Below are 15,410 nucleotides of genomic sequence, written 5' to 3'. Positions count from 1 at the left end.
TCACATATATTGGGAACATCAAAATATTTTCTTTTGTCTTATGTTTTGAAATTGAACATCACATTCTTCCAATCATGTATTTACTTTAGTAATACCAGCTTAAAATGTTCATACCAGCTTAGTGAAATAGCACGAGTGCTTTCACCGGAACCATGTCCTCCAGTAGGCATGCTCACAATAATCGCATATGGATTCACAATTGATGCTTCTGTAACATCAAACAAATTAATGTACATAAAGCCTTATTCAGAAACTAAAGGGTATTTGAAAAGCGTTTCAAGGAAGAAAGAGCTAGTAAAACAAGGCCTTCTAGTCGTGATTGAGTGCATCAGTTGGGTTCCTTAATAAATTTTTAGACCAATAACATCCAAGAAAACAAAGTGAAAAACTTCTTTAAATTCAATGAAAACCATGATCAGGACTTAAAAATATTAACAAAATACAAAACAGGTTATCAGACGAGATGAGATCTTTGTAGCCGAGAACATCATTTGACAGACGTCGTGACTTTCTTAAAAATATACTGATATCATTTAACCCAAATAAGCATTTATTCAAAACGTGATAAAGCCAAAACCAACGAATATAAATTTATATTTCATATGACTAGGGATTTAGGAAAGTAATCAGAGAGTTTTCCAATTCCAGTTGTATTTAGGGAGACTCATTGGTACATACATATATACCAAAATGTCTTGCTAGTTTAACCGGCCAAAAAAGTCAATGTATGAGGATATAGATCCGAAGTCTCACGTTTTATAGATCTAGCTTAAGTTTTATTTGGCTTTGGTTTCGAAAAACTGTGAAAATGTCATTTAATATGTTTATTTGCATGTTGTTATACGAGCCTATTAGGCTAGAAGCCTAGATTGAACGTGAACAGTTGTGCTAATGTGATCGATTTTATATTGAGCTACAACTTCTATTGAACAAATCCGCATGTACATGTAGTCAATCACCATGTAGTCTACATAAATTATTATAGAACTATTTAATCAAGATTGAAGTAATAGCAAAGGTAATGTATTTGTTCGATTGTCAAAATATAAAATTCGAATCCAATATCACATAAAGACGACGGATTTTAAATGGCTTTTTAAGTCTTAGTCTGTTTTAACTTTGGACGTCTTCTTGGCTTTGTTGAGTCGATGCTTCATATCCACGAAAAATAGCAATGCTCCTACTACGGCCAATCCTTTGAGGAAGCTTAAGAGCCGACGAACAAACTCATTATTATGTCCGAACAAGGCAGGGTTTGTCATTGCGTGATCCGCAAGCTACACAATACACATTAACTTAATCATCACACAGTGGTGTTATCACAAAAGCTACAATTATATATTACATGTAGGCCTCACTAATGCACCTCGCGGAATTTTGATTTGACTTGCTCTATTTTCTGCTGGTCAAAATCTGATTGGTAGAAATTGTATGCAGTTTCGTATGACACAGTTTCATTCAGAATCTAACAAGCAAACCAGGAGACATATATAGGAATTAAAAGAAAAATGAGAGTTTTCAAAAGAAACCAGAAGTACACTTAAAAAGAAAGATCGGTTGTAATACCCTTTTGAATTTCAGATAGAGAAGTCCGAATTCCTCAATGTCGATACGATGGTTGTAGAAATCATGATGGATCATTGTCGCAATGCCTTGGTACATAAGCTATATGCACCCAAAATATTGATTTAGAATGAGACACAATGCATAAGATTCATAAGTGATGCAACACATAATTATTTGTTATGTTTGGTTACTTAGTTTCATTAATCGAATAAATTTTGGTGCTCTCGCTGCATCAATAAAATAAGAGAAATTCATATAAGAAGGAATTGAGAGTTAGTACCAAGAGGAAGGCACCAAAGAAGCTGCCATAGATGAAGATAAGTCCACCAAGCGTCTTCACTAAGATACTAACTGCCATAAGATGCTTAATTTGATCTCCTGAATAACCTAACTTTGGTCTCCAGTAATCCTCTCCTCCTTCCCAATTGGATTTGAGTTCCATATAACTAAAATTGAACAAAGAACAAAAAAATCCCATTTGTTAAGTTTAAATCCATCAACTGTGATAAATATCAAGAACCTCGTTGTTGTTAAAACAGATAATTCTCTTTAATGCGCTAAGAATCGTTCATTTACAAATAGTAAGAAGAATGATGATGATTCTTACTCATTCCATGCAGAGAGGAAAAAAGAAGAAGCAAAGAGAGTTCTTCCAATAGTGTCGACATGAGGGAACAAAGCAACTTTTCTTCCAAACTTGTTCACTTTTCTTTGCACAACATCCATCTCTAATTCTTACTATGTACCCTGAAAAAAAAAAAAAAAATATGATCCAGATAGATTAAAAAACTTTGGAACTTTCAAAGATTTTGTAGAAACAAAGTCTTACTCTTTGGCCTATGGAGGAAAGATGTGAAGACAAAATTGGGTTTGATGAATTTGCAGATTTAGCATTCTTTCCGGGGAAAAGAGTGGATGCACGTTGGCATTTTTTATTTTCCTTCTTTTTTCAAGCTTCTTGGTCTTTAAGAAAATTTAGATCAAATACATCAAGAACATTAAAAAAAACAGGAAATTATAGTTAAAGGTATGGATGTGCATACCATATTCCATTGACATATGTGCATACATGTCCTCTTGTTTAATTTTACTTATACGTTGATGCGTGTACTATTTATTAGTCTATACCATGTTATTATTATATGTATGTCTTGTTAATTTGTACATACAAAAATATAACTCTCTTGACACTTATCTTAGGGATTTGACACTTGATTTATAACTCGTCAAGACTCAAGAGTATGGACACTTTCAAAACAATTTACAACAAAACTAAATAATTTGTAGCTCAAAAGGTTAAATAAGAATGGATAGAGAGAATAATAATGAGAGAGCCTCTCTTACCGTGTATAATACTTGCGTACTTCTCTGCTTTCATTAAGTTTAGGGTAATTTTTTTCGTTTGAGTTGAGTGGTTTAGTTACTCTGATTACTTGATTAGTAACTAATTATAGCCCTTGTCTGATTTCCTTTTCGTGAATATGGATAGCTAACGTTACAGTTACGATCTGTGTCGGTATTTCCTTTTTCGTGAATATGAATACTTGGAAGTTTTTGGCCTTTCTTTTGTCGGAAAATTTTGAGAAAAACCTTTTAAGTGTACCATTTTTTAAAAATATCTCTTTCATTTAAAGAGTTTCAGATTTTTTTTTTTAAACACTATGTGTAGAAGTTTTACTGTACTTCGTTATTTCGTAAAATCACCCTACGATAGTTACTTGGTATATTTTTTTTGGTCAAAAGTTACTGGATGGTTACTTGATATAATTAGGATGTTTAGCCGTAATTACTCCGATTATTATTTATTTATTCCAAACAATACCATTTCACGTAGGGATCATATATGCTGGAAACATGGTTATCATGTGAACACCACTAAACCAATAATGTCGTTATTTTATTAAATAGTGCTCTATTCTTAAGGTTTTTTTTTTTTTTGGGTTCATTTTAATATTATTATGAAAGTTATTTATGCACTGGCATCACTGCACACCTCTATCATATATCCGTCACTAGTATTATTTTTTAAAATATTATTCTAAATTATCTCCTATATATTAATAGAAAAGCATTTTTGAAAAATGCTAATGTGTCGTCACCAGATAATTTAAAGCACATTTTAGCAAATAAATCTTATTAATTAATCCTAATTATATCTATGCTATTATAGACTTATATAAAAATTCATTAAATAAATTAAACTATTTGTAGTTATTTAATTTGAAACTATATTATACTTCTTTAAAAACAACAAATTAATTTCTTTTTTTTAAAAAAAATAAATAGTTATTCATATTTTATTAAATTAAATTTCATACAAAAATTTTCACCGCGTAAAAATTATTTTTTATGTTCAAATATTTCATAGGTGAAACATCTTTTTATATAAAATAAACGTAAATTTGAATAAAACAAAAAAAAGAATTATTTATATATTTTATTTTACACAAACAATAATCTAATTCTAAATAATAAATTTATTTGAATTGATTTATTCGCACTATGTGCGGGTTACCTAGTCATATTTGTAAAGGTTGACTTACAATACCCAAATCATGAACCTCACCTTTTCTAAGATAATTAAATAATTTCATTAGGAACAAAGTTTTCAGGCTTTTGTTTAAGACTATTGGTACGTACAAACCGGTCTGCGTGAACGATATATAATGGTAAAAAAGATGACTAAATCAACTTCTTCTTCGTCATTGGATGTTTCTCTTTTATCCAATTCTAAGCACACTCGTTCTATTTATTTATTTCTTATGCAACAGATTCATCATAGAAGCTTCAATTCTATTAATTACTTCCTTGATCGCTCATAGTTTGCTTTTGGAACAAGTAAGTATCTCTGCGCCAATCATCATGCGATTCTTGTTTTTAATTAGTTCGTGTACGGAGGCAGATCCAATTGCTTGGTCAGAACACAATTAGTTTTCAAAATTAAAAAAAAGTTACTGCTAAAACAAAATAAGTTTTGCTTGTTTAGTTAGATCTTCAAGATTCACGTAAACCCTCTATTTCTCTATAATGATTCCATGTTTTTGGTTTCTCTTGTTTCGCACGACTGTTTTCAATATGAAATTCACATTCTGATCCCAATTCCGAACATTTTTTAATATGATAGCAAACGTTAGTATCAAGATCATACACAATCTGAGGAATGTCAAACGTCAAGAGCATGATGTGCACAACCTTAACAAGGTCAATGCCAGCCATTGCCTTCTTTGGGAGAATGGCATTTGCCTTTGTCTTTCTCATTTCTGCTATCCAAGAGTAAGAAATATAAAAAAGAATCCTCGATTGGTTAATTCCTTATATAATCGAATCCACAAGAGGCTTGATACTTAACTCTGTTTAGGTATGCTGATCATTTTGGCGACGGCGGGCCACTCGAGAAGACGGTTGGACCAGCGGTGAACGCGATGACCAAATACGGTTCTAAGGCTCTCACGTTTTACACTGGAATGCAAGTGGTCGCGTTCGACGTTCGACTTCTTGAATTCTCACTCATAAGTGCAAAAGCAACTGCAGCTTTATGTTTCATCTTTGGACAAACCATGCCAGCTTACTTCTTGGTAAAAACATATATCTCTAGCTTAACAAAAGCTTTCATTTTTTTTTTTATCAAGATTCTAATCTTTCAACATGTTTTGTTGATTCCAGCTTGTAACACAAATGCTCTCAACTGTTGTTCCTTTCCCTACCAACTTAAATGACTTCACTCAGGTTAAGTTTTGTTACCATGTAAATCAACACACTGATTAATCACATGGTATTAGGTGATTAACAAAGATTGTGACTGATTCGCAGAACTTGACGTTGATCGGTGCGTTACTCTATTACATTGGATTGAAGTATACTATCGACAACCTTGACGAGACAGAGAAGAACAAGGAGAAGGAGACAGAGGAAGATGATGAGGCCTCAACTTCGAAAGCCAAAGCAAAAGCAAACTGAAAGTGTCAACTTCACAAACTCTATTCTTTCTTTTTTATTTCGGTAGTTCCCATTATGTCTCTTTCCTTTTATTTTTTCTTTAATCAGACAGACGACTATTAATTTGAGCTTATGGTTACTGTGAAAATATATGACTTTAATTTAAATCCAATGTGTTTGTCTAGTATTATGTATCCCGGTTCCGGCATTTGATTTTGTTCACCTTGTAAAACGTAAAAATATTATTAGCTTGTATCCACCAAAAAAATGGACTTTAGTTCAAGTACAATGAAAATAAAATCAAATACAACAATATAAACAGAAATGTCTTTGAACATTCTCACTAAACCCACCTTTTATAAATGTTTGGGCACGAACTCCTTTCCTTTCCTCTAGTTCTTCTTCTCAATGAAGATTGGTAATGTTCTTTTTTTTTATCAGCTTAAGAGTTGTGAAATGATTTACATACACCAATATAATTGCTACTTGGTAGCTGTTAAATTATACGTAGATGAACACTATCCCAGCAGTATTGCCGGTAGGGGCTATATATAGCAGCACATACGACGCTTCACCTGTACATTTGCAAACAAATTTCTAGATGTAACAAAACAAGAAAATATGCTAGACTACAAGTCGTGCGTGTGGGATACTTGGAACTTAGTATATCAGTATATGTGATTGGATTTATATCGTAATCAGATCATAAAACACGTTTCCGTAAACCAGATAATAATGATTTGACTAAACCACGTTTTCTAAACATGATAAACCAAATAAATCACTAAAATCAAAGAAGAATTGACATAAAGGGTTTGATAAAATGAATACATAATGTTGACAAAACAAAATTTGAACACGTATGTACAATTACTTGCTTATTCTAGTTTGTCATAAATATATGCATTTTTTTTATAGAATCATAAATATATGTATGTCTTTTAATTTGAATTTTGGTATGGAATTACTTTATTTGTTTGTTTTTCTTCTAAAAAGTAGCATTAAAATTGTAGGCCAGGGAAACGTACAACAATCTATTGCAAGAGTTTCACAAAGTCGTATCAATGATATCCCCTACATCCATCCAAGTTCCAACCTACCGACGTTATCACGTTTGACGCAGAAGGTAATAGACAATTTTAATTTCAGTAATAAAATGTAGCCATGTTAGTCAATAGATTTATAATTTTAAATGAAATCTCATGGTTTTGACAAAAAAAAAAAAAAAAAAAAAAAAAAAAAAAAAAAAGACTTCGAGTAAACAACAAATCACATTGAAATAAAATCTTAGGTGCGATTTTCTAATGGTAGTATAAGGATTTGATATATTTTTAACCAAAGATAGTCAAGATCATGAACTTATAGTAAAATTGATTGATTTTATACAATTTTTTTTTTGGTAAAGAAAGCATCTGAGCACACTGACCCAAAACAAGCTTAATAATCTATAAAATAAATTGAACATAAACAAAAAAATGTGAAAACACATATAGAATATTCCTCACACAAATAATATTCTTTGATGGACGAATCAATCTTAGATGCCATTTGTGAGAGGCTGAAACAGAGGACATACATAGGCAGTAGCACAGTGTTGCACCGCGGAGGACTAGTTGAGAAAACGGTATTCATAGTGAGAGGTGAGATGGAGAGCATTGGAGTCTTTGGAGAAGACGGTTCTGTTCTACCATTATTAGAAGGCGATGTTTGTGGTGAAGAACTCCTCACTTTGGTGTCTCGAACGCTCTTCCGTAACCCTCGAACGCTCTTCATAAATCTCAACGTTTTCAGTTCCCTATGTAGCACTTTAGCTTTGTAACTGAGTATGTTTTGAAACCTTCAAATGGGACGAGGATAAGGATGTCAGCAAAGGGATTGCTTAGCAATAGAAATGTTAGGTGCGTGACAAATGTAGTAGCCTTTTCGCTGAGTATAGCAGAACTTAAAGACGTAACGAGCTTGTTTTCGAGATTCCTAAGGAGCCATAGAGTCAAAGGAGCCACAAGGTTCGAGTCTCCACGTTGAAGGCTACGAGCTGCTAGGCAGATTCAAGTGTCGTGGAGGTACCGTAAGAGACGTCTTCGTAGATTATACACTCCTCAGTCTAGTTACGGCCTTTAGTTTGTATTCTCCCTTTTTGATGATTATATGTAAGTTTAGTGGTTGTCATATAGATGGTGTTTTGGTATTATATAAGATATATATAGCTCAGTGCTTTACTTGAATTTTTTTTTTGGTCAAATTTTGTCTAAGAATAAAATCCTAATTCTTAAAGCTCCCGCTAGAAAAACAAATAGAAGTGTATTGTGAGAAATGAGAATGGGCCAGCTAAGAGAGTAAGCAAGTAAGCAACCACAAGTAAGCTTGGAACTGAATTTTATCAGCCAAATTTTGTCGGGACGAGGATAAGAATGCTTAAGGGAACGCTTAGCAACAGAATTGTTAGGTGTGTGACAAATGTAGAGGCGTTAACTCAATTTTGACACATGGATGTAACTCAATTTTAACACATGGTAACTCATATATATAGCATTAAAAAAATAAAACAAACCACAATATTTATGTTTTGGTCATATAAAAGCAACATAAATATAAATTAACAGTAACTAATAATAAGTTAATAACAATAAGTCATGTTTTATCATCTTTTCCGTTACCCAAAAAAACAGTAATAACAATGACTCATGAGTAGTCAAAAGATTATAAAAAAGAAAACTGGCGGTGGCATGAAGTATAGTTAAACCAAGTCCATTGGATACTACTTCCATTGGTCCCATCTCTCAACAAGAGAAGAATAAAAACATCAAAGCTAACCATTAAAAACTTCGAAGTCTTGATCCCTCCCTAATTTATACCATAGCAACAAATAAGTGAAAATTTGTATGTGTATATTTTGATAAGTGATGCGTGCAAATCATACGTGTGGATAGTTGGAACTTAGTAATATATGTGATTGAATTTCTATCGTACTCAGACATTTGACTAAAACACGTTTCGCAAACCAGATTTTGATGATTTGACTAAGACACGTTTTCTAAATCAAGATAAACCAAATAAGCTGCCACTAAAATTAAAGAAGAATTGACATAAAGGGTTTGATAAAATGAATACATAATGTTGCCAAACAAAATTTGAACACGTATTAACAATTACTTGCTTCTTCTAGTTTTATTATAAATATGTCTTTTAATTAAAATTGTGGTATGGAATTACTTTATTTGTTTTTTTTTCTTTCTTTCTGAAAAAGTAGCATTAAAATTGTAGGCCAGAAAAACGTACAACAATCGATTGCAAGAGTTTCACAAAGTCATATCAATGATATCGCCACATCCAAATTCCAACCTACCGACGTTATCATGTTTGACGTCGAAGGTAATAGACAATTTTAATTTCAGTGATAAAATGTAGCCATATTAGTCAATAGATTTGACTTAATATGAATGTTAGCTAAATTTTTGAATTAAAGGAATGCAAAAAACAACAAAAATAACTCAGTTGAATACTATAAATTTTACTTCTATATAATATCTGTCAATAAAATATTTATACTATTATATTTGCTTTGTATGGGCTCAGAAATACATGCGGGTTGGTACTTGTTTTATTGTTTGTAAGTTCTTGTAATTAGTCCAAACTCGGGATGTAGTAACACATAAAAATGATTAAAAATTTGAGTCTATGGGGCTGATTGGGACATAGTTTCAAAGGCCGTAGGAGCATTTAAAAGTCTCCACAGTTTTTTCTATTTGCCAGTCAAGTTTTTGTTTTTGTTTTTTTAACACATGGATGTAACTCAATTTTAACACAAGGTAACTCATAAAATTATATATATATATATATAAAGCATCAAAAATTAATACAAACCACTATATTTTATGTTTTGGTCATATAAAAGCAACGTAATATAAAATTAACATTAACTAATAACTCATGTTTTGTTATCTTTTCTTTTACCAAAAAAAAAAAAAAAAGACTCCTGAGAAGTAGTCAAAAGATTAAAAAAAAAAAACTGGCGGTGGTATGAAGTATCAGTTAAACCAAGTCCATTGGATACTACTTCCTTTGGTCCCATCTCTCAAACGTCGGTTCTTCTGTTGCTTTCTCATTATTATTATTTCGTTGTAATCATCGCTTTTCTTTTTTGTTTATTGGAAGCAACCATAAATATATTATATATATATATATATATATATGAAACTGGTGGTTTTAGATTAATTTAGACTTTTGAGTAAACAACAAATCAAATTGAAATAAAATCTTAGGTGCGATTTTGTAATGGTAGTATAAGGATTTAATATATTTTGAACCAAAACATAGTCAAGATCATGAACTTATAGTAAAATTGAGTTTATTTTATACAATTATATTTTCAGATTCTTGATTTTATACAACTTTTTTTTTTTTTGGTAAAGAAAGCATCTGAGCACACTAACCCAAAACAAGCTTAATAATCTATAAAATAAATTAAACATAAACAAAAATATGTGAAAACACACAGAGAATATTCCTCTCTTTGAAGGAAAAAATAATAAATATAAAAAAAAAAACAAAGAAACATAAAAATTGGGAAATCCAGCAAAGGCACAGATAACAAAAAAAAAACAGCTAATTCCTATCTTTCATTATATCTCTTCAAACACAAGACTTTTGACCACACATCTCTCTTTCAACATGCTCAACACACGCACACACGTCTACGCCTTTATATATAAATACACAAACACATGCACACGAATCTTTAAGCTTCTTCACAGATTCAAGAAACCCTCTTAAAGAAATCTAAAACTTTACCCTTTTTTATCGCAAAACCACAAATCTTTTTTTTTTTTTTTTAGCTTTCCAAATCTTGATTATTTAGTCTTTGCTTCAAGAACTCGTTTTACGTTCGCGTGCGTACGTTTATGTCGACGACGATGAAGAGACCGGGCTGCAGCTCAGATTCCGACGATCGACGGCGGCAGCCCAGTCGTCTACAAAAACGTCCTCCGGCGTTAAACATCGTTCCGGCAACTCCGGCCGCTAATAGCTGGAAAACGGCTATACCTCTCCTCTCGCCGTTAGCTCTTTCACCTGAATCATCACTCGTCGACCAACCACCGGTTGAGAATCAGAAGACGACGGCGGCGGTTGAGAAAACGCCGGTTTTCAAGAAATGGCAGCATCCGGCGGCGCCGTTCTATTACGAGTCATCGACGTTTGTTCCACCGTTTGTTCCACCGTTTGTTCCGGTTTAGTATTTGGTTTAGAGATCCAACGGCTCAAAAGTACAGTTTTTTTGTTTCTTCTTTGTTTGGGTTTTGTGTAGATCTAACGGCCCAGAAAACGCGTTTTGTTTTAACAACTCGCGTTTTTTATCTTACTATTTTGTGGTTGGAACAAACGCGATTTTCGTTTAGAATTTAATAAATGAATACGATTGTTATTATTAATTAGCATGTTTATTATGTTACTACTGGTCTTGTGGTCCGAACGTATAAGCTAAAGTCCAATTTATTTATTGTAGATGTCTCTACACATAAGTGGAGCGTTGTCGAAATATGTGGACAAAACTAATATGGTCATTCATTTATCTAAAAAATAAAAATAAATTAATGTGATCACAATTATTTAGGTCCCTCTTGGTAAACATTGGTGGAAACGTCCAAATATATTAGAGATCTTTTGTTTTTTTAGAACCTGGCGGTTAAAATAACAAAGTAATTTTACAGATCTTTTCAAATATTATGGAATAGAAAAAAAACTAGGTTGTATGGAAACAGAAATAATTACGGAAAGCGAAATATTTCGGAAATGAAAAATGATATTTTTTAGTATTGAAAAATATAAATTTTGAAAATGTATATATATATATATATATACAATAAAATACCAAACATAAAAATTATATCAACTAAGGATCCTTATTTTTTTGAAAAGTTAACAAAAACCTGGTGATTTAAATAACATTTCAGAAGTTGATAATTTTTTTGGCCACAATTTGAAAGTTCGTGATTTTTCTGACATTTTTCCCAAACAAAAATTTAAAATTCCGCGGATCCAAAAGTGACCCGGTTCGTTTGTAGTCGGGTTAAATAAAAAATACGCGGATCCTATACTATCCAGTTTGAAAGGATTCCGATCCTACCCAATAGAGGTAAAATAATAATACTAACTACAAGCATATTTAATCCCTAAAATCACTCAAACTAATTAATGCATTTAAATGAAACTATCCAATTACAAACAACTAATTTAAAATTCAAATTTATAAAAAGTAAATTTGTTACCATCAAAATTGGGCTATTAAATTTAAACTTATATATGTAAACATATTTAATTTAGTTATATATTTTTGGATAAATTATGATTTTCTTTTCTTTTCCTAAAATCTATATACCAAACTTAAATGAACGAAATCTAAAATAATGACGAATATCTTTTTGTGTTAATATATTAAAAAAATTTGTGTTAGGAAACCCTAACTAATCTAATCACTATATAAGACGTATTAAACTCTTCCATTCCATTCATTCACAAAAATGTTTTCGAGCATCAAAGTTTTGAGTTTTTGAATTTTCTAACTTTTATTTTTCATATTGGTTTTAAGTGTTTCAGATTTGGAACTCTTCAGAAACATGTGAAATATAAAAGTCAAGATTGTAAAACTTTTAAAATATTGGTGCAGGTTAAAGGATCAAATATTTATAATCGATTTTCTCTTATCATTCTTTTTGATTTTTTTTTTAGTTTTTTATATGTTAGTACATATATACATTAACTATAATAGTGTATTATTTTTATGCTCCATGATTATATTGTTACATGTTGTCTATTAGGTGAATTGAAAGGAAGGATTTTGAAGCATGTCATACATTTTCCTTGAGAATGGAGTAAACCTATCAAGGAAAAGTGTAGAAAGCAATAGATGGAGAAACTATAATCTACTGATTTTTTTTTTCATTTTCAAGAGTCTAAGACACTGTAATTAGTTGAGTTGTATAGGTTTATATTATGGATCTCTATTACTATAGTATTTACATGTTCTTAAGCGGAAAAGGTTTAGAACAAATTTCAAGCGTTAATATATATTTTCTAACAAATTGCTTACAAACCGGAGGATGATTTCGATCTTGGTTCATGAAAGTTCTCGGTATACTTTGAAAGCAAGAGATCTTAGAAGGGTGCAAAATTCTAATTTTAAAATTAGAATGAACAAAAACTATTTATCTTTTGTGAACTTTGTTTAAATTAGGGGTTTACATGAAAAAAACATGAGGGACAAAAATTGAAATTGGTAAGAGCCATTTGGAATTATTTTAGTTTCGGATTGACATTTCATTTTTTCTTTACTTTACTTCAAATTTGTAATGAGTTTTGAGACATCAAAAATGAAATTTGACTTATATATTCCGCCTTCTCATTATTATTCACTTTTTCTGTTTTCCTCTTATAAAGTTCTCAACTGTTTCTTAAAAATAATATTAAAATTAATTTAAGATTTTTTGTCTACAAATAATATTTACAAAAACACAGAATTCTCATAAGAAAAACAATCTACCTTTTTTTTTGTGCATAATGTTGATGGTGGTTACTGTGTTTGTAAATTAGTTTATTAATTATCTTTTAATAAAGCGATCAAATAATTACATCCACTCCCAAATATTTGTGATCAAGAATTCCCAAAACTGAAAATAACCACAAAGCAACCAAAAGAAACTTTGTGATTCTTACTATTTATAATTAAAAGCAACATAAACTCTCAACTATATATATAATGATTTACCTTTAGAACGTATTATAAATAATTATCATATCTAACCATAATATTTTATTTTTAGCTAATTTATCTATTTATTTTCCTAAAAAATATTATTTTATTTTGAATTATATCGACGTTTACAATGTTATATGTAACATGTTTTTTTAAAAAAGCATTAAAGTGTGTTTTACAATATTAATATTTTAAAAACTAAGAAACGTAATGCAATATAGATGAACCAGACACAAAATAATAAGAATAAAAAAGTCAACTAATTTCGTAATATTGTTTTATTATATGATATATAAATATACTATGAACTATATTTGTGTTTGTCCCAAATGGTATTTTGGTAATTTTTGTATTCGTTCCATCTCGTTTCCAATCGAGAATATTTTTTTTGTCTAATATCGGAAATGTCATATATCGAGAATCTTCACTATTGGAAATGCATTCTCTATACAACTAGAATTCAGGTACAAGACGAAACATGAATTAAATATTTGTATCAAACATGTTTTAATTATTTATATATTTTTTACATACACTCTTATGTTTTTTTTAAACAAAAGTTATAATATAAATGCTATATCAAGTCACTATTTTTGGGTACTCAATGTACTAATCGGTTCTCAAATTTGTAACCCGCACCTACCCGAAACCAATAGTACCCGAACTAAACCGAACCTATATATTGAAAAATATCTAATAGGTTCTATTTTTCTAAACCCGTTTAACCAAACTTGATCGGGTAATATCCCAACCTGAACGGGTTATCTGAAGGTCCAATCCTACTAAAAATAGGTTTGCAAAAATAATTTGTATATACATTATATATTGCAAATATGATTACAAAATTAGTTTTTGAAATTAACCCCGCACGTACGTGCGGGTCAGAACCTAGTATACAATAAAATACCAAACATAAAAATTATATCAAAAAAAAATATTTGAAACAACAAATATTCATAACATAAATATCAAATAATTGATTTAAAACAGTAATAATATCAAAATTTTATATGTATAATAAATTCTTACATTTCCAAATTATTTATTTATTAAGTTTCCATGCAACATAGCGCTTTTAGAAGAAATTTTTTTTTAGAACATTTATAAACTCGGTGAAAATATTATGTATTAATAAATATTTGTATATTTTAATGTGATTATATTTGTTCAGTTAATTTCTATGTGAGTTTATATACACAAATGACCTTTATCTAATGAAAGTAAATACTTTCTTCCAATTTTTGATATACTATCATTTGTCCATTAGATCTTTCAACGTATTATTTGATTTGATCATTTACACAAAATAGGATTTGAACTAAAAAAATTTAGCTAATCACAAGTGAATAAGATCCTTATAAGTATCACGATCACAACAAAACATTATGTTAAATAAATTGACTATAACAACCATCATATATCATATGGTTTCTTTTAATAGTGTGTTTTTGCTCCCTAAATTGTCTAACTTTCATGGAATAGCTGCAAGTTGTTGTATTGTATTTAAAAATAAGCTAGGCATAAAAGACTGCAAATGGTTGGCTTAATTTTTTTTTGCGGTGATTATAATATCTTGAAGGCTTTGGGAATAACATATGGTGCACCAAGGATGGCAATGCCATTGTAGCCACAAGATCGTGTGAACATTTGCTCAAAATATCGAATATTAACATATCGAAATATCTATATGTGTCTAGATGTCTTGCAAGTAATATAGACATGCAACATATATATGAGAAATGTCTGCCATTGACCAAGAAAAAAAACTAAAACCACATATTATTTCAGTTACGATTTAGTTTAAATGCTTGAAGTTTTTTAAAGTGATTAAGTACAAACATAAAAATAAATATATATATATAATTGAATAAGCTACAAAATACAAATGTAAATGTCAAAAATTTTATAATCGATACACTACAGATATAAAAAGAAATTAAGTATATATATAACGTAAAAATAAAATTAAAAATCTAAAAGAGATTATGACCAAATTTAATGCTAAAAAGTAAAGGTGGTTATTTTTTTCCGTCAAATGCTATAAAAAAAGCAATAACATTAAAATATAAATTTTGAAGTTAGATTTGTTGTAAAAACCTTTATTGAAGTTAAAAAGATAAAGAGCTATTAAATATATGTATGTATTAAGAGATACAAT

At 30.2% G+C, this 15,410-nt stretch overlaps 2 protein-coding genes and 1 non-coding gene across 5 annotated transcripts; 2 read left to right on the top strand and 1 right to left on the bottom strand.

The window, feature by feature from the left end:
- Positions 1–1,001: 1,001 nt before the first annotated feature.
- Positions 1,002–2,528, bottom strand: LOC104788160 (uncharacterized). 2 transcript variants are annotated; one of them, XM_010513856.2, is made up of 6 exons: positions 2,396–2,528; positions 2,174–2,313; positions 1,847–2,012; positions 1,567–1,665; positions 1,367–1,465; positions 1,002–1,277 (listed from the first exon to the last, which is right to left on the bottom strand). In XM_010513856.2, the coding sequence occupies exons 2-6, from the start codon at positions 2,290–2,292 to the stop codon at positions 1,104–1,106; spliced, it is 657 nt and encodes a 218-aa protein (XP_010512158.1). In that variant the 5' UTR covers positions 2,293–2,313; positions 2,396–2,528; the 3' UTR covers positions 1,002–1,103. The 2 variants fall into 2 exon arrangements, with proteins under 2 accessions (XP_010512158.1, XP_087365016.1); XM_087508890.1 differs by lacking the exon at positions 1,367–1,465.
- A 1,666-nt stretch (positions 2,529–4,194) lies between these two features.
- LOC104788150 (uncharacterized) lies at positions 4,195–5,686 on the top strand. 2 transcript variants are annotated; one of them, XM_087508883.1, is made up of 6 exons: positions 4,195–4,235; positions 4,338–4,404; positions 4,691–4,839; positions 4,925–5,141; positions 5,230–5,292; positions 5,377–5,686. In XM_087508883.1, the coding sequence occupies exons 3-6, from the start codon at positions 4,727–4,729 to the stop codon at positions 5,521–5,523; spliced, it is 540 nt and encodes a 179-aa protein (XP_087365009.1). In that variant the 5' UTR covers positions 4,195–4,235; positions 4,338–4,404; positions 4,691–4,726; the 3' UTR covers positions 5,524–5,686. The 2 variants fall into 2 exon arrangements, with proteins under 2 accessions (XP_087365009.1, XP_010512149.1); XM_010513847.2 differs by lacking the exon at positions 4,195–4,235 and having other exon boundaries at positions 4,261–4,404.
- A 4,467-nt stretch (positions 5,687–10,153) lies between these two features.
- LOC104788142 (uncharacterized protein At4g14450, chloroplastic) lies at positions 10,154–10,931 on the top strand. The gene has a single exon (XR_015560812.1). It is a non-coding gene; the product is annotated as an uncharacterized protein At4g14450, chloroplastic (transcript).
- Positions 10,932–15,410: the final 4,479 nt, after the last annotated feature.

This window comes from Camelina sativa, chromosome 1 (assembly GCF_030686135.1).
Source record: "Camelina sativa cultivar CO46 ecotype springtype chromosome 1, ASM3068613v1".
Classification (NCBI taxonomy): domain Eukaryota; kingdom Viridiplantae; phylum Streptophyta; class Magnoliopsida; order Brassicales; family Brassicaceae; genus Camelina; species Camelina sativa.
Note: the sequence above shows the minus strand (reverse complement) of the source record. Positions and strands in the feature narration are given on the sequence as shown.

What these genes read in the sequence shown, in the direction of transcription:
- LOC104788160 (XM_010513856.2), bottom strand. Translation starts at nt 2,292, where the DNA reads ATGGATGTTGTGCAAAGAAAAGTGAACAAGTTTGGAAGAAAAGTTGCT. An exon ending in TCTATCTGAAATTCAAAAGG is followed by an intron (nt 1,466 to 1,566) that starts GTATTACAACCG and finishes TTTGCTTGTTAG; the next exon opens with ATTCTGAATGAAACTGTGTC. An exon ending in TCAAATCAAAATTCCGCGAG is followed by an intron (nt 1,278 to 1,366) that starts GTGCATTAGTGA and finishes TGTATTGTGTAG; the next exon opens with CTTGCGGATCACGCAATGAC.
- LOC104788150 (XM_087508883.1), top strand. Translation starts at nt 4,727, where the DNA reads ATGTCAAACGTCAAGAGCATGATGTGCACAACCTTAACAAGGTCAATG. An exon ending in CTCATTTCTGCTATCCAAGA is followed by an intron (nt 4,840 to 4,924) that starts GTAAGAAATATA and finishes AACTCTGTTTAG; the next exon opens with GTATGCTGATCATTTTGGCG. An exon ending in ACTTAAATGACTTCACTCAG is followed by an intron (nt 5,293 to 5,376) that starts GTTAAGTTTTGT and finishes ACTGATTCGCAG; the next exon opens with AACTTGACGTTGATCGGTGC.